This window comes from Acartia tonsa, chromosome 4 (assembly GCF_053477335.1).
Source record: "Acartia tonsa isolate MP-2025a chromosome 4, ASM5347733v1, whole genome shotgun sequence".
In the NCBI taxonomy this organism is placed as follows: Eukaryota; Metazoa; Arthropoda; class Copepoda; order Calanoida; family Acartiidae; genus Acartia; species Acartia tonsa.
Genome location: NC_137263.1, coordinates 43,349,635 through 43,371,756, shown reverse-complemented (window position 1 = coordinate 43,371,756; position 22,122 = coordinate 43,349,635). Strand labels below are relative to the sequence as shown.

Here is a 22,122-nt window from a genome sequence, read left to right as displayed (position 1 = left end):
AATTTTACAAAACCTTATAAAAAATCCAATATTTTACATTAATTTGATCAGGGGTTTATATTCTGCAAAATTTAACCTTTTAAAGGGAGGGGGTGGGGGTAGGGGAAACAATAAAAAAATATGTGGTTGGGGGAAAAAATGTAAAAATTAAGAGAACTGAAAAAAAGTTTGCCATTAGGGGGGAATAAAAAAAAAATTTTAAAGATATGTGGGAGGGGGGATAAGATGAATAAAAAATAGAGTTCTTAAAATATTTTTCCCCTCCTTTTTGGAAAATATAGGGGGAAATTTTTTTTTTTAATTATAGAGTGTGGGGATGAATCTTGTGCAGAATATACACCCCTGAATTTGATGAATCTCATTATAAAAATTAATACTGTATCATACTCCATATTATTAAATTGTATTTGTCACACACACATGATTATAAATAGATAAATAAACATGCTGTACTATCACATTATCTTACCATACCACAAAATTATTGTCTTTTTAAAAAATATAATAAATATTATCGTACTGTTGCTATGCCTATTTCAGATGGAAATGAATCTAGACTAAAAATGGATAATTTGTCAGAATTGGAAAGATTGGAGGCCCTGGCCGAAAGTATCAGCGAGTCGGATGAAGGGATGGTTTTTTGGAAGCTTTAAAAAAATTTAAATTGATTGTAAATCAGGGGTGTATATTCTGCACAAGATTCATTTTTTTCCTTGGTTAGAATTTTTTTTTATTTGTACCCCTCCTAGTTTCCTCCAGCAAGGAAGGGGATAAAATTGAAAAATATTTTCAGAACTATTCATATCATGCCCCCTTGCACATATTTTTTTGTTTTTTCACCAAAGAGGGAAGAATAATAGAAAAAAAATGCTTTCAGTCCTCTTAATTTTTACATTTTTTCCCTCCAACCACATATTTTTTTTGTACATGAACTTGCTGCAAAACAGCTTAAATATCTTTTGATAAAAGTGATCTCATTTTAATCTATTCAAAAAATGGACAGAATTATTCTAACTTTTGCATTTTTGGCGCTAAAAAATCACAATAATAGAAGGAAGTAGCGAAGGAGAGGATAGTGATAATAATGAGGAAAATTTAGATCCCCTTGCCAAAGAGGTCCTAGGCACTGCTGAAGGTGTAGAATTAGATCCACTTGCCAAAGAGACCCAGAACACTGCGGAAGATGTAGATCATCTTGCCAAAGAGGCCCAGGGCACTGCTGAAGATGTCGATCATCTTGCAAAAGAGGATCATGGCACTGCTAAAGATGTTGATCCTCTTGCCAAAGAGGCTAATGGCACTACTGAAAATATAGATCCTCTTGCAATTGAGGAAAATGGCACTACAGAAAAAAAAGATCCTCTTACTAAAGACGAAGGAAAAGACATTGAGAAAGAAAAGAATGTTCAAGGCAAGGCATTATCGATTTTATTTTAATTAGAAATTAAAAATAACATTTATTATGACCATAGTTTTGCACAAGATCGTCCAATTAGTTTAAGTACAAGTCAAAAATAGTTCATCTATTGTTATTTATACAGCTTGGATAATGAGATTGAATGTAAATGTACTTTCATTTTTTTCATGTGATTTATGGGATAAATTTTTAAGATTTAGATATAATTTGATAAAGCACATTGTTTAACTCGTGTAATTTGTGAGACCTATTAGTTTTACAATATGTGATTTTAAAAAGCACATCTTACTATAAAGCTACCTATTATCTTTAAGTAACTTTTATCTATAATACAAAGTAGCTTGATGTCTGTCTGTCTGTCCGTCCGTCCGTCTGAAGCTTAAGATCTCGGTAACCACTGAACCGATTGGATTCTACTCTTCATGGTATATAACTATCGGTCCTGTGGTGGTTTTAAGCTATTTTCTTGGAGGATGGGACACCCCCAACGCCCCCAAAAATGAAAATTTCCCCCCCTAATTTTTTTTTGCAGAAGATTTCCTTGGTCCTTTTTTTTGCAGAAGATTTCCTTGGTCCTTTTTTTATGCAGAAGATTTCCTTGGTCCTTTTTTTATGCAGAAGATTTCCTTGGTCCTTTTACGAATTTCGCCTGTATTTTTTTTGGATCACCTCTTGGGGCACAGCCCCTAGAGGCTAGGGGCGAAGCCGCTAGTATACAAAAACATTTATTACCTATTGTTAAAACATACCTAGTTAGTTTTTTACTCAAAAAGAAATCCAAATAATTGTTTTGTCGCCTTTTAGAATATGTTCACTAAGCTAGTAGGTAGTTAACTATTTTTATATTTCTTTTATTTCTTTTTCATTATAGTTTACTTGGAATGTTAAAAAATCGATGATTTACCATAAGATTCCATCAATGAGCTTGATATTCCTATGGAAGATGTCATTCTTGAATCCAATGATACTGGTCAATCAGACAACCAACAAGACACCAATGTACCTCACTCCACACAAAATAGTGACACCCAAGAGAATATTATTGATAAAGATCCCCTTGAAACTTCCTTTGATGTGCCAATTTTTATTGAAAGAAGAGAGAAGACTCTAACGAAAATGAATGTTGATTTAGATGAAAGTGCTAGTGATCCTTTTGATTCATCAACTGATGATATCCTTCCTGATGTTGTTAAGGCTCCTGTAACTAGGTAGCAAAGAAAACCAATTTAAAAATCAAATGTCCAATTTTTAGAATCGTAGCTACTATAACTTTCTGTCATATTAATACACTCGCTTTGTACAATATACATAGATATATAAATTATCACATTCGCTTTGCCCCGTACGCTTAGACACACCTATAATGACCAGTTCAAGCTTAAATTAATTTTTTTCCTTGCTAGAAACAAGTCATCGCTAACAAGTTCTGGAAAGGATGCGCTGAAAAGTTCTGGGCACAATGAGAAGCTAGTGGATCTTTTCTTATCCGTGGAACCACTTGTTAGCAGGCAGGCCGGATACTTATCTTTTTTAGTTACCTCGATGGTGGGGGGGGGGGGGGGGGGGGGTGTTCTCCTTCCATTTCAAGACATCACCGAGTAAACCTAAAGTGCATCTTTCGCTTATAATGAGATTCGGTACTTCCACCGTGAATATATTATGTATGCATTAGTTGGGTTTTCGCAACCCAAGTGAAACCCAACTTTTGTCCTCCTTATGAGGGGCAACCCAAGTGCAACCCAACTGTTCTCCTTATAAAGGGAGGTTATTAGATTAACAGACAACCCACTCTTTAATTAAACGACTTTTTTCTGGAAGTCCATACTGTGCAACCTTTAAAGCAATCCAACTAATAGACAAACACCTCCCATATAGAATACCTTGGTTTACTAATATAGGGCTGCATTACCAAATAAGTAATAAGTATCAGGAAGGAAGGGGACAATGGGGTGTTCATTATTCCCCAAAGTTTTTAAAAACGTTTTCTTATTCGTTGCAGGGACAAGGGAAGGATATTCTGACAAACAATTCTAAAGGAAAATTTCCCCACAACCCCCTTCCCCTTTTCATCCCCTTCTTTCCCACCACTCTTCACTTACATGAAACACTTCATAAGGTTTCGTGATTTTTTATGAAAAACTTCATAAGGTTTCGTGATTTTTTGTAGAATTGATTGCTATAATAGCTACCCCTGATTCGTTGGCTTAACAACGTTAGGGATTTTTCATTTTATTTTGATTGATTCATTTATTAAGTTTAGTGTCCAAATAGTTGTAATCATCTATCATCATTGGGGATGTACATTAATTTATCGGCCATTGTCTTACCCCTCTAGGTCCCTAAAAAAGTATCCTTCTGTGAAGATCACGGGATACTAATGAGGAGGAAGAGGATGATGATGATGAAGAAGATGATGATGATCTTCAAGTTATTCATCAACAACAACAACAGCAAGACCAGACATTTCATTTGGGTTAGTTTACTATAAACACTAAACAGGGATGACAACATCCATAAAACAGGGTTGTAAATTCTGCATGGGATCCCTGCTAAAGGGGGAGTATGAAAAATATGTGGAAGGGGGGGGGGGGGATAAAAAATAAACGAAAATGCAATAATGGAATTGTGTCTTTTGTATTTTATTTTTCATTATGGCTTCGAAACTGAGTAATATCTGCTGGATTTGAACCGGTAATTTAGCCATACTGTAAATCATACATAGCATCTGTTACAGACAAAATTATGCGAATACTAAAATAAAAAATAATAATATTAATAGGTACCAATTTTGTAAGCCCGTGGAAAGCTGTCTATAATACGCTGCGACAAATAATTATTTATATCATAGATGCTGAAGAAAGGACAGAAGAAATTGGCATTGATTTTATAGATGCAGGAATGTATAGGATAAAATAAATTGATAAAAGATAAAACATTTCATTTGCAATCATAAAATGTAAATTAATATGCTTTTTATCAGGACTGTCAGCCGTGTTAAGCCTCAAATTTAAAACCCGTCTGGATGCTTAAATGGCTTGCCATATTTGGGTCAGGTTTAGACTTCCATATGATTTTTAAATTTGTAAATGGTTGATTTCTATGAGGCTTACAGGCGGCTGTCGAGCCCTGCTTTTTATTATCAGTAAAAGTTTTCTTTCCACAGGTGTTGGGGATCGATGATTATAAAAACCAAATTGTTTCGTCTTTTACATAATTTCACCTAATTCAAATACAATGATAAATATTGAATAGTTCTCAAATTCAAAAGATCTTCCACTTTGCATATTTGGACAAAATCTTAAGATCTTAATAAAAATCCGTATAAAATACTATACATTTCTGAATTAAATAGAAGAGGTAGCTATGTTGGAAGAGTTGGTGGATGACCCACGAATGCAGGCAAGCATTTCAATTTGATTGATTGATTGGTTTAGATTAATGTAATTTCATGCAGACAAAACAAACTTTTTGACTTTTGAACAGCATTTCGGAGCCGTTTGATTTTGGTGCGGCTCCGGCTCCGCAGAGCCGTATCTGGAAATACGGCTCCGGCTCCGACCTAAAATCAAGAAAAACTCGATATATTTTTTTCCCCATAAAAAATATTTTTTATTTTTGTGTTTTAGAAGGTTTTAAAAGTTCAATTTTGATAAAAATGAACTTGAAAAACTTAAAAAGGGCATTTGCACATGACAAAACAGAGTTACCAAATTATAATTTGTAAAAAAATCTCTTTATCTAGTATAGTCCGGAGCCGGAGCCGTTTTTAACAAAAATTACGGCTCCGGCCCCAGCAAAATATGGCGGCTCCCGGCCCCGGCTCCGAAACACTGCTTTTGAAGATACATTCTCTCTATATCCATGCATCATTGATTAACTAAAATTTAAGTAGCTTAGATGCTCTATAATTTACCAGAATAACCAAAATAGTTTTTGTTTAAATAATTCAGCAAAATATTTTATAATATGGAGATAAAAAGTCAACAAGATAAACTGTTACCTACTTTATTCTCTACTAGCGGCTGCGCCCCTAGATGCATCTAGGGGCAATTTAGAGGGATATGGTTGAAAGGGATGACCCAATTTTTTTTTTAGATTGAAAAATAAAAATTACAAGTTTTTTTTGGGGGAGGTAGTATTTTTCCCTGTAAAGGAGAAGCCTATCGAGATCCTTCGGTACAAACAGACACACACACACACATACACAAACATCATTTTACTTTATTATAAGGATTAATAATAATTATGAATTGAGATGACCTTCTGCAGGCCTCTGATAGTGAGGAGGAAGAGATTGAAGGTGAGAGAGATGTTGGAGATCAAATAGCTGAAGAGAATACTGAAGAAGGTAGGATCTGTTTATAAACATTTGATGTAGCGCATTTGGAGGTATGAGGGCATAAATAATGTCATACTGTATTATATACATAGACTAGATGCCTCTAAGAGCATCTGAATCTTTATATTTATCTTGGGAGGGTGGTGGTACCCTCCCTCAATGTAGTTATGATATCTTCATTCTATTGCATTTTTCGGCGAAACATTTAGATTAATAAAGAGCTTTACATTGCTGATAAGAAATTCTATTTCTATTATTTATCCTTACTCCTTTTGATTTGAAGGGTTAGGTTCTTAATATGTACTTGCTTAAATCTTAATAGAGGGGGGGGGGGGTAATGCAACCATCTCGTAATCAATGCGCAAATGGTACTTAGAATTTGAATTTCAGGATGAAGTTTGGAATGAGTAATGCTTGGTAGGTCTATTTTCCCTTAATCGAATAAAAAGTTGAAAAATTAACAGCTGGCGGCTCAGCCGTTACTTTGAATGATATTTGTATATTATTTGGTATTAGAATGATACTCTTGGCATTTCGTAGCTACCAGCATTCTAGCTGTAAATCAGCTGGTAAAATAGAAAAGTTTATTTGTATTATTATCGATAATTTTGCGATAATAAAAGCCCAAAAACGGCTAAACGGCTGAGCCGGCAGCCGTTAGCCGTTACTATTTTAACTTTTTATTCGAATTAGGTAAAATACACTTACTAAGGATTACTCATGCCAAGTTTCATAACGAAATTCGGATTCTAAGTGCCATTTGCGCATTGATTACGAGATGGTTGCATTAATCCCCCACCCCCCTTAGGTGACGATGAGGATTTAAATGAAGATGATGACGAGGAACAAGAGACTGAAGAACTGGACGCAAATATAGAGAATCTTCTCTACGGGAATACTAACTATAAGGTAGGTACAGACATACATACACAAATATAGAGAATCTTCTAGTCGCTGGTTTAAGAGTGGGGGGGGGGTTGAGTTTTGACACATTTGCGTAAACCTCGTGTATAGGCTTTATCTTTGGAATGAGAGGATAGGTTATAAAGGTTAAATCATTCTTATATGATGAATTTCCCCCAGATTTAAGATTTTTTTAATAGGCCTCTAGGTTCCGGAGTTCCCGGCCTCCAGGTGGTCTCTAGACAGGTAAAAATTTTTTAAAAAGTTATTTTTTTAAGAGTTAGAGGTCAGCTTATGAAACAAAATATGCATGTTTTTTCTTCAAATATGTGAATAAAAAGATGCATATTGAGTTGACCTCTAACTCTTGAAAAAAAAAAAAATATATTTTCACCTGTACAGAGGCCACCTGGACACATGGAGATCCGGAACCTGGAGGCCTATCCAAAAAATCTTAAATGTAGGGGAAATTCATCATACAAGAATGATTTATTTTTAACAACCTATCCTCTCAGTCCAAAGATAAAGCCTATACACCAGGTTTACGCAAATGTGTCAAAACTCCCCCATAGTATTTGAAATAAAACTTTAAAAATGTTGTAGGATTGTTTGAAGAACGTGCTAGTTGAACTTACCAAGGAGCTGGAAAATAATCAAAGAAGACAATCTGAACTTGATATTTTAATTCAGGTTAATTAAACTTTACATATTTACCAACCCACGTATTACATTTATAAATTGACATATTTGAAGAACCGAATAACTTTTTGTTTTGAAGTCCTAACTTGTACGTACATGATAATTTGTCATTAAATTTCCTCCGACTATTAAACCTGATTAAAGTTGCGCGCTGCACCGGGTACTAAAACAGTAATTATAGTAGTTACTATTTTTAAAGCCTTTGTTATAACAAAGTGATACTTAAACAAGCTATATATATAAGCAGAGATTTGTTCCAATTAGATCTTTTTGTGATTAAGGACAAGGAGAATGAATTGAAAAGCTCCGCGAAAAGGCTGACAAAACATTCAGCCATCACCAAAAAAGCCCTCACCGTGTTTGGATTTCCATATTTTAAGGATGTTCAAATGTTTTACCCGCCTCCAAACAAGGTAATTTTGCTTATATAAACAGGATCTTTGTCAGTCTGTGAACCTCCAATCTCTCAAATAAAATCTCCCGAAATAATGCCTCCCCCCCTCCCAAAAAAAGGCCTCTATAGGAGTAGCCGCTAGTAAATTTATAACTCGAAGCAGTTTCGATATCTTGTCCACCTTAAATTATATTTGTTAGTTTGAGAGTGTAACTAATAACCAATGATGTAAATTTCAAAATCGTTGAAGGTTTCAAACCCTTCTGAAAATTGTTTTTATTTAGTCAAATGTATTGCTAAATAATATTTATGTATAGGTAAATTATCAATCATTCTATTCCAATACAGACGAAATTCGAATCTGTTACGGATTAATCCACGAATACTTTTGACAATCCGATAAAAATCCGAATCTGATTTAATGAAAAGTGGCTCAAATTACAATTTCTTATGATAAATCTTAGTTTTTGTTCGTTTGTCGTATCGTTTGATTTAGGGCTTCGCTTTTGTGGATGTCGTCATCCTTGTTCTTGTGTTGTAGGACGTGTTAAAGAAGCGAAAAGAAAAGGAATTGGACGTGTACATAGAAGTACCCAGATACTGGACACCGATTGAACGACGGGACATGCTGAATTACTGCCGCCAAGAGTTGCTCTACCGGCGGCTTCACAGACTTTTTGACGAAAAGGAATGTGTTTTCTGTTTTAATTATTGAGTAAGTGACATCCACAAGACAACCACCAATACTCTTAACACTAAAGATAATTCCTAATAACAAAAAAGTGGTGTAAATCAAACCTCTTTATTCCTCAAAAATTAAAGGGTAGGTATCAAGATAAAAACTTCTAAAACAAAAATTGGGGAAAGATTAATTTGTTATCTGTTGTCATATCCTTGTTGTATGGATATTATTTAATTTAGAGGCTACGCATCTAGAGTAATTTAGTGACACTTAAGGTTAGGAGGTTTCCACCTCTTACTTTAATTTTAGTCTTATATAGAAAAAGTTAAGAAAAAAATTGGGGTGGTGTTAATTTTTTCCTGGAGGCGATTGCCTTTGGGAGGGTGGGTGTACTTAAGTTACACTTAAAGAATTGATGGATTAAAGTTGGGTTAGCGGTTAGATTCATCCTTCGCCTCACGCATAGACAGACAAACAGCCTGCTACTTTTATAAAAGGATTAATTTCAACGGAAAATGCTGGTAAAGGAATCTCTGGAACGGCAAATGAAAATGATTGGTGTAACAGATCTAGAGAAAGAAGAGTTGGAGGAAAAACTACTTGAAGTGAAACATCATATCAGGACCGGATCCTCTATATCCAATGCTGAGCTCTTTATTGACAGGTAGGAGAAATTGCAATTTACAGAGTTGTTTTTCTATCACTTTTGTATATTTTACTTTGCCTCTTTGTCGCAAAAATACCAAATATTTTATACGGTGTATATTCTGCACAAGATAAATTTTTTCCCCTTCTGCAAAAAATATTTCTCCATCACAGTGCGTATGAAGGTGCTTTGACTTTTTTGTCAGACCCTAAATTGGGACATAGTGCATTTCATTACCCTAGGTTAGGTAACTTCATTTCACTTTTCAATAAAATCTAAAATGCAGCCGTTTTTGAGAAAATTAGATTTAAAAAATTTCAAGTTCAATTTTCATCCACTAGGAGTTACCGCATAATCATGACAAGAAAAGCAAAGATTATTTATTTAAATTTTTGAACAACTTTGCTTTTATAGAGTCTGTCATAAAACCTCTCTATATATGATTTATTTAAGACTGAATTTCCTTGATCTAAGCAAAGCAACTGAAAATATTAATTAACTCACTTCAGGAGTGGTTTTATGAAGAACTTTATAAAAAGCAAACTTGTTCAAAATTTTAAATAAATAATCTTTGCTTTTCTTGTCATGATTATGCGGTAACTCCTAGTGGATGAAAATTGAATTTAAAAATTTTCAAATCTAATTTCCTCAAAACGGCTGCATTATTTTATTGAAAAGTGAAATGAAGTTACCTTACCTAGGGTAATGAAATGCACTATGTCCCAATTTAGTGTCTGACACAAAAGTCAAAGCACCTTCATACGCAACGCACTGTGCCATATCTTTGGTGTTTTTTATCCAATTTACATAATTTTTCTTGATAATAGTATTTCCCAGTTAACTTCTTCACATATGAAGTGATATGAAGATTATATTACCGTCCATTTTCCGAACCCTGTACCCTTTGTGCTATACAATACTTTTTCACCTCCCGTATTACTGATAAAATCAGAAGAAAAAAAAACATTTTTGTTGTTGTTGTAGATATCAAGAATTTGACTGGATGGCAATATCAAAGAAGCTGAATGGATACCACGACCCAATGGAATGTCGTCTGCAATGGCTAAATTTGGTTCATCCTTCTATTAACAGGTATCTGGTTATGAACAGTGCTTTCAAAGAAAGAAAAAAAAACAGTCAACTGGGTATTATTAAAGAATTTGGTTAAGTTTGAGAAGAATCAATTCACCAATGAGTATCAAGTATATTTACTTTTTCTGTTGGTCTAGCAGTTAAATTATGCTACAAAATAGACATCTATTTTTCTCTCTATTAATTCTATTTTTCTCTCTTTTATGATAAATGAACATACGCTCTGAGATTCATTTTGTCCGTTTGACAATTCATTTTTCCGTTCGCTATTATGGATGTTCTCATCCTTGTTTATATATCTATAATACAAAGTAACTTGATGTCTGTCCGTCCGTCCGTCCGTCCGTCCTTCTGAAGCTTAAGATCTCGGTAACCACTGAACCGATCGGATTCTACTCTTCAGGGAATATACCTACTGGTCCTGTTGTGGTTTTAGGCTATTTTCTTTGGGGGTGGGACACCCCCAACCCCCCCAAAAACAAAAAATCCCCCCCCCCCATTTTTATTTTATTTTAGAAGATTTCCTTGGTCCTTTTTTTGTAGGGGATATCCTTGGTCCTTTTTTTTACGAATTTCACCTTAACTTTTTTTTTGATCCCCTCTTGGGGCAAAGCCCCTAGAGCCTGGGGGCGAAGCCGCTAGTAGATTAAATAAAGGAGTTGTTCAAATATTCTAATACGATTTTTGTATCGTCACTAGGTCACCTTGGACCTTTGAGGAGGACGAGATCTTGAAGCAGCTGGCGGAGGCCACAGACTGCAAGGAGTGGGATGATATTGCCAAGGAAATAGGAACAGGACGCACTGCCATTTCATGCTTCAAACGGTAATGATTATTTAATCTATATTACAAAGTAAGGCGATGTCTGTTCGTCTGGAAGAAAATTAAAATTTCGGTACTGGACCAAATAGCCTCTGATTTCAGGGAATACCTTTCCTAGTCACACCAAGGTTTTAGGCTATTTTCTTGGGGGGGGGGGGGGGCTGATACTACCTTCATTCCCCCTCCTACTCTTACCTGGGGCGAAGCCTCTAGTATTATGATTATTAAGATACCACTTTAGCAGAGATAACTAACATGTATTGCTTTCTCAAATTTTTATGTACGACATTCTACATTGTACCTTGGCTTGGGTAGCTGATAAAAATTATGAAGAAAGAAAAAATTTTTGTGTTTGAAAAAAGATATCTAAACATTTAATATTTTTATTTTTTTAAAGCTATTTTATCCATAATTATAAAGAAATAAATTATTTCAGGTTCATGCATAAGCACATTCCCCTGACCAAGATCCGTGGGTGGACAAGGAAGGAGGATGACCGACTGATAAGGCTTGTAGAGCACACAAGAAACAATTTCTATATTCCCTGGCCAAAAGTTCATTATTACATGCCAGGGTAAGTTAGTTTGGGTATAGCCTCTTCAGGGGAGTTTCGTCGTATTTTCACATTAGCTTTTGATAGGTTATTTTAGGTTATGTTAGGTGGGGCGCCGGGTTAGGCAATTGGCCCCGCAGGGTTAGAGCCCCCCGCTTGTGCTAGAATTAGGAGAAAACATACTGTTAAAATATGACAAAACGCCCCTTTAAAGACATTGCCACGAAAGGGACTATTTAACCAACCGAAACTCAGGGATCTGCAAATTTTCGTTAAATGATGTACATAACCAATTATAATAATTGAAAATTACCCCTATTATTAGAATTATTGATGGAAAAGTTTGTACACTGATAGTTTGTACAAGCTAATTAGGATATGATAAAAAAAACTCTTGTTGGTATGTGTCTTTCATGTTCACATGACGTGTACTTTACATTTTTTTGTTATGTCTATGGAAATAAAAGAGGAGTATGCACGAACGAGAGCAAGTGATTCTAAGCACCTTCCAGCAGTGATGCTAAATGTTTTTTTTGTGAATAATATACTAGGGTTATATTTAATATTATTATATAAATTTAAAAAAATAAGTTTCACCAGTTTTATATTTAAAAAACAAAACAAATGTTTTGTTGAGTTCAAACTGTTGTGACACAAAAGTAAACTTTTTCAATGTTAATTTAGAAAAAGGGATGGTAACATGTAATATTGTAAACAGTTTTATTAGTGTACTTTGGTAATTTACAGCATTTAATTACGTTTTGGCGTGTTATTTTATTTAAACCTTTGAACGCAACAAAACATTTGATGATATTTCATCAAAAAATGCTTAACATTTCAAAGTTTTATTCATAGAAAACCATAGTGAAACGTTATTTTTTTAGTTGATATAACTATATCAAGCATAACCCTAGTATATTCACAAAAAAATATTTAGTATCACTTAGTGCTCTCGTTCTAGCATAGTCCCCTTTTAATAGTTATTCAATGGGATTGTTACTTTTGTTTATGAAGGAGAGGGGACAATACGGTATTATAAAAACTAATCTGATTAATATTATTTTTAAGGAGAACCAAGGACCAGTGTAATCAAAGGTATCTCAACAGTCTTAGACATGGAATGAGGTAAGCTGATATAAAGACTTCAAATTAAAGGATTCTAAAGATCATGAAGTCCAAGGGTTACTTGTTAATAATTCTTTCCTTTTGGAAGTGGCAAAGTATTTACTGGCTGGGTAAAGCAGTTTGGCTTAAATGTGAAAATTCTAGTTAATTTTTCCTAGCTTATTGGCTTCTACTAGACATAATCGTTCTTGTTATATTAGAAGCGGAGTATGGACAGAAGCTGAGGAGTGGATCCTGATAGCTGGACACTACCTGTATGATGGGGACAGCTTCAAGGTGTCTGAGATCCTGCCGACCAGATCCAACATGCAGATATACTGCCACTGGGGAAACTATATGAAAGGAGAATACAAGTAAGTCTTCATTGGAACGCAGTTGCCTCATGATTTTGAACTATTAGGGATCCAAGGGGAAAAGACAATGGGCGATAATTTTATGGTTAAAAAGAAACTTTACAATGTGGGGATTTATATTTTTCTTGAGAGGCGATTTCTCTATAGGCCTATAAGAGCTTCACAGTCAAAGAGAACCATATCAGCTAATAGCGAGATCCTTCATCACACACGCTCAGACAGACTGACATTCTGACACGTAAAAATGACAATATGCAATGCTGAAAAATACACAATACTTTTTCATCACTATTTTAGACCATGGACAAACGAAGACGACATAATGCTGCTGGAAGCTGTCAAAAAATACGGCATCAAAAATTGGTCTGCTATAGCTTCAGAATTCAACGACGAATCGCGAAATCGAACCCGTTGCCGCCACCGGTTTGAGGCCATCTACAGGTTGTTTGAGAAATATCCGTCCATCGGCTTGGATAGCATGATCGATCTGGATACAAATAAGGTTGCGGCAAAACGGCGGGCGGCGGCCTACAGCTCCTTTGATAAGAAGTTTGAGAGCTGGGCGCAGCGGATGAACATGGAACCTGTTCTGACAACAATACCTGTGCAACAGGCAAGTATTTATTCCGTTACAAAACAATACACTTACTTCTTGGTCGGTCGATCGGTCAGTCGGTAATACATATAAAAAAAATTTGTGATTACGTGGAACGGTATTTTTAAATGTGTTAAACTTGAAAGATACATAGACAGAGAAAGACCTGAAAAAAGACATCTAGAGAGAGACAGATACCGGATTAAAAATATCCCTAGTAAATGCTTTTAAGACAAAATAGAATATTATTGATTTTTAGGTTAACCTAAATGGAAGGACTAAGCTTCCAAATGGAACAGTTGTACAGAACCGTACCTTATCCAAGTTCATACGGCATCTGCAGACCTTGTTGCCCATCCTGCCGGCTAAGAAACTGGACGTGTTGGCGCCCCCAACCCAGCGCAAGTACCAGGAACACGAGGATGACCCGCTTCCCCTAAGGCCAATAAGATTTTTCCCGACTAAGACACAAAAACTGAATTTTATCAGGTAAAGACATTTAAAATATTACTAGCGGCTACGCCTCTATAGGCCTCTAGGGGCGCTAGGGTATATGGATATTTTATTGATTATTGCCATTGTTAAATTCATGTGTTAACTGTGACTAATCTATTTTTAAAAGTTGTAAATTGTCCTTGCCGATTGTTTGATTTATGTACAAAACTTATTTTGATATCACTTTTATTATTACCTATTAAATTGTTTTTTTTTTGCAGATTTTTTTTTCTTTTTTATAATAGTTTTTTTACAGGAGAATAAAGAAGCCAAAACGAGTGAAAGCAACTATAAAGCTTGAGCGGAGACAAAAGAAAAAGTTGGTTTACCAGTCAAATATGGAGCGCAAGATATCTTGGCTTTTCAGACCAGCTTTTCCAATTCCAAAAGTGTTAGTATTTTTATAGAGTTTTGATTTTTAAGTATTTGAAAAAAAATTCGAGTTGTTTTTACCTTTTTCTTTGTTTATCATAACAAATGATTAATATTAATATTTAGATCAGCAAAGCATCGACATGATGATAGTTAGCTGGCAACCCTGAGTATCATCACAAATGATTAATATTTAGATCAGCAAAGCATCGACATGATGATAGTGAGCTGGCATCACATATCAAATGATTAATATTAATATTTAGATCAGCAAAGCATCGACATGATGATAGTGAGCTGGCAACCCTGAGTATTGCTACGAATGATTAATATTAATATTTAGATCAGCAAAGCATCGACATGATGATAGTGAGCTGGCAACCCTGAGTATCGCAACAAATAATTAATATTAATAGTTAGATCAGCAAAGCATCGACATGATGATAGTGAGCTGGCAACCCTGAGTATCGCAACAAATAATTAATATTAATAGTTAGATCAGCAAAGCATCGACATGATGATAGTGAGCTGGCAACCCTATGTATCATCACAAATAATTAATATTAATAGTTAGATCAGCAAAGCATCGACATGATGATAGTGAGCTGGCAACCCTGAGTATCATCACAAATAATTAATATTGATATTTAGATCAGCAAAGCATCGACATGATGATAGTGAGCTGGCAACCCTGAGTATCATCACAAATAATTAATATTGATATTTAGATCAGCAAAGCATCGACATGATGATAGTGAGCTGGCAACCCTGAGTATTGCTACAAATAATTTGGACATCGCCCTGGATTTCAGCTCGGTCAAGAAAAACTTAGGTTATATATTTATATTCAAAGGATAGACAGACATAGGCAGTAATATAAAATTAAATACTTTCCCAAATAAATCGAATTTAATTGATCCGATTAATTTGCACTGAATTAGAACCGCTTATGAGCCATATTGAAATACCATGTATCACATTACTGACAATTTTTATTGAAATATATTAATCTTATAATTTTTATTTCTACTTTCCGCGTTAAATTGTGTTTTATTAAGCTATATAAAACTATTCCTTTTGTTGTTGTTGTTGTTGTTGATGCACACGGAGACTGGAAGTGAGAATCCTTTTAAAATCCTTATATAACAATTACAGGATCTCTTTGTGTCTAGACATGTCTGTAGCTTCAGTACGCTGGACCGATTTGGTTCTCCTTTAGAGTAAAGCTTCCTATATGTAAAGGAAAGGTTTATAGCTCTTTTTCAGAGGGCCTCTAGGTGCATGGATATTAGTATTAAAATATATTTATAGATGAGGCAAAGATAGAAAAGTTTAGCCGTGGAGAGCAACAAATATTGGAGAGGTACAGATTCCACTCAGATATCACAGAATCACAACAATCTCAACACAAACAAATACAACAAAATAAAACTCTGGCAAGGTTAGTTTTAAATTGAAACCCACATTTTTTTTATATGGCTATTTGTATTTTTTAATTCTTCCGCTAATTAAAAACATTTTTTGTGCTATCTTTACATTTGTATTGCCCCAGGGAACTTATAAAATTTTTCTCCTAAAAGTTGGTTGGTGTGTAATACTTTATTAAAAAGGCTCTTTAAAGTTCCCTGCATTCTATATTCTAAGAAATTGTAGATAAATTATATTATTTAGAAAAACTCGTGGTTACAGAAACCGAAACAGACAGGCCTCGGGCCGTCAGGCCAAAACACCTGAAACTGAAAAACCTGCAGCAGTGGAAGATGAAACTGAAGGTGTAACAGTACCTCAAAATACAGGGATGGATACAATTTTTAAAGTAACTGATACCCAATCAAAATAGGATGATTTGTATGTGCCTCATAAAGCATTTATTATCTTTTGAATGCCTAACCTAAACTTTTAGGACAATTGAATTGTATTTGCTTTCCTTTTTAAGAAAAGTGGATGTATTGTCTCTTTAAGTAAACGTAGGACCCCATAGGGGAGACCCTAGTGTAAGATTTTTAGTGTTTATAAAGTGGGGGGGGGGGGGGTTGGCGTCTTCTTTCACGACATTTTATTTCGGGTGCTACTCCCTTAGTTTATAAGATTTACCCCTCCCTTCTAAAAATGCCGCGGTTTTTATATAGCCTGCCTCCAATTGTCTATTGGTTGATACAAAACAAGCTGATCCTTATTGGTTTAGAGCGATAACTAATTTAGAGCTGCCTCCAGTAACAGCATTTACTTAGGAAATGGTAAAAGTTGCAATATCCCATTCAAAACTAGGCCGGGACCTAATTTATGGCCAGGTTTCCTAAACCTGACCCTCCACCCCCCCCCCCCCCCCCCCATAAACTTTATAAAAATCAAATTGTATATCAATTAGAAGAGGGCAGTAGCGTCGATACCAGTGAAGGACGAGTCAATGTGTTGCCCTCGAACCTGGTGACCATGCAGATGTTACGAGGAACTTTGCTGCACTCAGACTACACGGCCGGTGTTGCCAGCTTGATTGAAAGAAGCGCCAGATATTCTATATTCCAGAAGAATACAGTAATGAATAAATCCAGAGTTGTCAGGTAACAGTTTTTTTTTGTTCCTGTACAAGGCCGCTTTCACATCCTATTGGGTAATGGTAAACCTCCCTCTCAGGGACGTCCAAGCTTTTTATTTTTAGTTGGAGGTGATGGGAAAAATATGGATGGGAAGATTATTAACATTTTTTTATGGGTAGGCGAATTTTTTTATTTTCCCCCTTAACTCCTTTTGGGGGGATTTATTCCCTATCCCCTCCCCCCTCTTACAATATTTTCTGGGTGCCAGAGGCCTGTGGCATCCCAATGGAATCTTGTAATTATACCCAGTTTCTGGCTGAATTCTTTGGCTGTGCATTTTTTGACGATATATTCCTTGTTTTTTTCTTTATTTTTTTTAATGCTTCAGTTTGTGTTAACACTAATTCTTTTTTAGGATGGGAATAAAGAGTCCAAATATATTAACAAGAAATGATGTTGGAAATTCAATTTTTACCCCAATTGAAAAAGCAGCGGTAAGAAATTTTTTAGACAAATAGAAAACTCATTAATATGATTGTAACTTTGTGTAAAAGAAATGTTTATTATGCAAATTGATATTTATTATTGAAATTTCTCCGTTTTATGTAATATGCAAGGCCAAATCAGAATATTTATACCAATTAATGTCCGTTTAAAACACTACAGTATGGGAGCTCTATAGGAAGTAATAGATTCTGTGGTATTTATAAGAGTTCTTCATTCTTTGACACTATGTACGAGAAATCTTCAAGATATCCCCCCCCCCCTCCCTCCTTTTTATCCCCTCCTTAAAGTAACAAGATGTCTTTCTGTGTGTCTGTAGCAAAGGATCTCGCTAACCGCTGAACCGATATGGTTCCACTTTACAGTGTAGCTTCTTTTAGGTCCAGAGAATGTTTATAACTATTTTGGAAAAAAATAGCCATTCTTACTTTTCTCCTTTAAGAAATAAAAAATATTTAAAGTGTGAAATCAAATTTCTCCCCCTACCTCTTTCTCATGAGGCGCAGCCGCTAGTGAATTACAGCTAGGTTATATTAGAATTAGAAGAGATCTATTTCAGAACCAAAATATGAACTAACATAATTTTGTTTTAATAGGCTAAAGAATTAGAAGACAACAATAAACAAGTGTCGGCTGACAAAAGATTAGTCGAGAGGAATGTTTAATGTTCAAGCTTGAATATTAAGTTCTTTTTCCTTTACAATTTATTTCAATCTTACTGTGGATGATTGTATGTGTGTCCGTTTGTGCAATACTAGTTATTCAAGGCAAATTTTAAGATAACACTTATCTAAAAGGGGGGGGGGGGTAATTAAATTAAAAGGAAAAAAATATAATGGGGAGGGAATAGAATATAGAGGGCATAATAAGGTTCATTACTAGCGGACCTATATTTATTTTAAAAATCCAAGCATGAACATTGAATACAAACACCAGGATGGTTAAGTTACTGTTCCTGCCAGCAAAGATGTCCATCCTGAAACCTGAACAGATGACAGATATTTTTGATGATATTCAAGGTAAAAATATATCAATTATTTTAAACATTTATTTCATAATGTAATCTATAATACAAATATATTATATAATGGCTAACTTTTAATGGAATAAGTAAAACTAGAAAATATTAAATCAATGTATGTTTCAGTGAAACATCTCTAATTTAAGACTAAAGCCTAAACAAAAACAATATAAAAAAATACCATCACATTGTATAGTTATACTTACCCTTATAAAAATCATGATATCAGAAAGAAACCTAATAGAATATTCTAATCCTGTATTTATTGCGCTGCACATGACATTTAGATTGACCCAAAACGAATTATCCAAGAGGGGGGGAAGTTTTGACACATTTGCGTAAACAGTAAGTATAGGCTTTATCTTTGGACTGAGAGGATAGGTTATAAAAGAAAAAAACATTCGTATATGATGAATTTTCCCAAGTTTTAAGATTTTTTTTGATAGGCCTCCAGGTTTAGGGGCTGCAGGCCTCCAGGTTCAGGAGCTGTAGCCCTCCAGTTGGTCTTTGGACAAGTTAAAACTAAAAAAATCTTGTTTGTGCAGATAGAGGTCAACTTATTTTTAAAAAATATGCATCTTTTTTCTTCAAATATGTAAATAACAATTTAAAATATGCATATTTTATTATAAAAATGACCTCTAACTGTTCAAAAAAAAAATTTGATTTTTGTTTTTAACTGTCCAGATACCACCTGGAGGCCTGCACCTCCTGAACCTGGAGGCCTATCACTGTTTACGCAAATGTGTTATTTCCTAGTTGTTCAAGTTCATAGGTGGTTGAATTAAAAACAATTATTTTATTGATTTAGGTCTTGAAGAAGATTCCAACTGTACCGAAGATCTTGAACAAAGTATAGAAGGTACTTTTAAGCCATAATAACTTTTTTTCTGACAAAATATTTTTTTCTATCTCTCTGCCAAAATGAATTTATTTTCTTTAGTGATGGTATTTTACAATAAAATATTTTTTTTCTTTCTTTATTACAATTGGGGCATCAAATAAAAAGTTTATAAACTATAAGAAAAAAAAGCGTATTTAAGTATGAAACATCCATAGTGGTCGGACTGATTTTAAGCTGCTTTTTTCTTTGATTTATTTGCATCTACTTTGGTTTTCTGTTTTTTTTTATTATTTTCGGTAACAAAGAATATAAATATATTTAAGGAAGTGACATGCTACCCAGTCCGTCTACTACAGACATTTCCACAGACCAACCAACCGATTCCGAATCTGGAGCTGTGAGCGGCAACACCTCTGACCAGTCAACCGTATCTGCTGCACTCAGAATCCGCACCCTCTCTTCGCTGCAAGAACAGCCGCTTAACCTAAGCCTCAATCTTCCGCGCAAATCACCGCCACCGCCAGCGGCTGCTAGTAGCCAAGTACTTGACAGTATAGCCGCTAATTTAGGCAGTAACCCCTCAACGCCGGCGACTAGGACGTATTCGCGCAAACGTAAGGGAAGTCTCTTTAATAAAAGTCTTGTGTTAAGTTTCAATGAGCTTATGGCTGCGTCAGAGACAGCTGAATCATCAAAGAAAACGCGTAAGATGCCAACAATTGTACCTTTAAATACCAGAAATAATTCGGTGGGTGGATCTGATTTGTCAACAAGTTCCATCCCAAGCCAAACAAGCAACATGGTGACGTATACAACAGACCCCAACCAGCACTACCTCCACACGGCCACCACCCACCTGCAACCCGAACTCATCCTACCCAACATACCAGCTACAATAGAACCTGTCCCGTCTAGCGCTGCAGGGTATCCATCAGCATCAAATGTAGTCCGCAGGACAGTACACGAACCACCACAGGTGTCTGTGATTCCTGTCAATGCCAGCCAGCCTCGAAGATTTTTTCTGCCAAGCCGGTTGCCAAGGGTAGAGTTTAGTGCTCTACCTTCAAGTGTGACTGTAACACCTGTACCTGCCAGAAATCTGCAAGCAGTGCCATATTCATCCAGTAGTAATGGCGTGTTCAGGTATGTTTGAACAATTATAGATTATACCAAACTGAATTATATCAGCGGATAAAACAATATTACATGGTTTCGTTTGCATTTTATTTATCTATACAATTTGCTTTTTCTTGATTCTATTTTTAATAAAGGTATCCAGCACCTGTCGGAAACAGTCAGGCAAGACACCAGTATTCCTCGCCAGTAGCTGCTAGCCAGCCGCAGCCAGGAGGCAGTGGGACGGCGGTGATACAACAAGCTCAGAATGAACCTCGGTAACGGATTCTTCATATTTCAAGATTTTTAAAATCGTAAGATAATGGCTTGCATGTGTTACATGTTATTTCATTTTTAGTGAACTCTCATACTTTATTTTACAAGTGTAAAAATTAAAAATTTCTCCTTTTAAACTTTGCAAGAAGTATTATTTATGATTGATCTTAATCTTGTTGCAGGACCTTCCTAACCTTTCTTAAATTTAAAAAAAAGAATCTGATAAGCACTTCCAATAAGTTCCTATTTTCTTTTCTGCTAATTTCAGTCCGAGGAAAGTTGGGGTAAGGGGCCTACTTCTGAGAAGAAAAAAAATTGGCCAAATAATCTGTTTTAATTGCAGGCTACCGCAGATTCAGTTACCTCCTCACAGAGACCAAATACGAGCACAACAATATCTCCAACAGGTTCAAGCACAACAGAAGCAGCAGGAGCAAGAACAGCAGCGGGCACAATTTGGTGAACGGAATTTTCAGTTGTTTCAATTGCAGCTAGCCCAAGCCCAACAGTTAGCCCAAAACAATGAGTCAGTCCAAGACAATCGGTTAAAAGCGCTACAGCGCTATATGATTGCAAAGACTTTGGCTGAAAGACAAAATAATACCTAAAGAATAAATGTGAAAAATTGCTTTTACAGCAATTTTTAAAATATAATTTGGCATTTACATTTATATAGTTATCGTATGTAAACTTTATGCCTTTGCTTAAGTAACTGGATGTCTGTTTGTGTATAAACAGGTTGAGTTTTCTGTTTGTGTATAAACAGGTTGAGTTTTTGCCTCGGGGAAAACCCTATAAAATAAGAAGAAAAAAATTGTTTTTATTTAAACATTGAACTATAGCTTGGTGGTGGGGGGGGGGGGGGTTCCCCCACACTTTCTTGGAGCGGCGAAACTAGTGATTCAAAAAGTGCCTGAAAATTTGAAAATGTGATATATATTATACAGTATATTCCATAGTTTACTTTGTAATATGCAAAATAAATTCATATTTTTTTTTATAAATTGCAATCTATTATGTTTGTTTAGAAAAAATAAAAGAAAGATGTTCATATAGATGTTGATATCTTTAGCATTTTAATGTAGAAGAGAATAATTTATCGTATTTTAAATTTGCCAAAAAATATATAAATATCAATTTAATATGACAATACAATACTGTTCTTATGTAGTTGCTACGCTTATAAAAATGGTTGGTTTTTATTTCAAATTAAGGACATTTATTATTAATAAATGTCGTCGTTAGTATAACTGCATTTGAACCCTGGAGAAAGTTTATTTACCTTTTTCCCCCAACCAAATCCCCATACCTTCCCTATTTACGCTCATATCTATTCC

The 22,122-nt window shown here is 35.1% G+C and overlaps 2 protein-coding genes across 4 annotated transcripts in view; one reads left to right on the top strand and one right to left on the bottom strand.

Moving 5' to 3' along the window:
• LOC145317328 (uncharacterized) overlaps positions 1–22,122 on the bottom strand; it is a 263,955-nt gene that overhangs the window by 73,584 nt on the left and 168,249 nt on the right. The gene's annotated exons all lie outside the window — the stretch shown is intronic.
• On the top strand, positions 137–21,439 carry LOC145317325 (uncharacterized). The gene is made up of 32 exons (XM_080158354.1): positions 137–630; positions 1,052–1,411; positions 2,328–2,625; positions 2,821–2,925; positions 3,781–3,890; positions 4,266–4,313; positions 4,770–4,816; positions 5,687–5,765; positions 6,565–6,665; positions 7,263–7,349; positions 7,640–7,771; positions 8,294–8,444; positions 8,966–9,098; positions 10,065–10,172; positions 10,872–10,997; positions 11,431–11,568; positions 12,616–12,672; positions 12,873–13,025; positions 13,323–13,638; positions 13,880–14,109; positions 14,372–14,506; positions 15,216–15,319; positions 15,799–15,928; positions 16,159–16,283; positions 16,856–17,048; positions 17,440–17,518; positions 18,125–18,185; positions 18,467–18,547; positions 19,361–19,411; positions 19,717–20,536; positions 20,665–20,787; positions 21,129–21,439. The coding sequence occupies exons 1-32, from the start codon at positions 528–530 to the stop codon at positions 21,391–21,393; spliced, it is 5,049 nt and encodes a 1,682-aa protein (XP_080014480.1). The 5' UTR covers positions 137–527; the 3' UTR covers positions 21,394–21,439.

Bases quoted from the DNA above. Each gene is read 5' to 3' on its own strand.
- LOC145317325 (XM_080158354.1), top strand. From the start codon at position 528: ATGCCTATTTCAGATGGAAATGAATCTAGACTAAAAATGGATAATTTG. The intron at 3,891-4,265 runs GTTAGTTTACTA...TTTATATCATAG, and splicing joins AGACCAGACATTTCATTTGG to ATGCTGAAGAAAGGACAGAA. The intron at 12,673-12,872 runs GTAAGCTGATAT...TTGTTATATTAG, and splicing joins AGTCTTAGACATGGAATGAG to AAGCGGAGTATGGACAGAAG.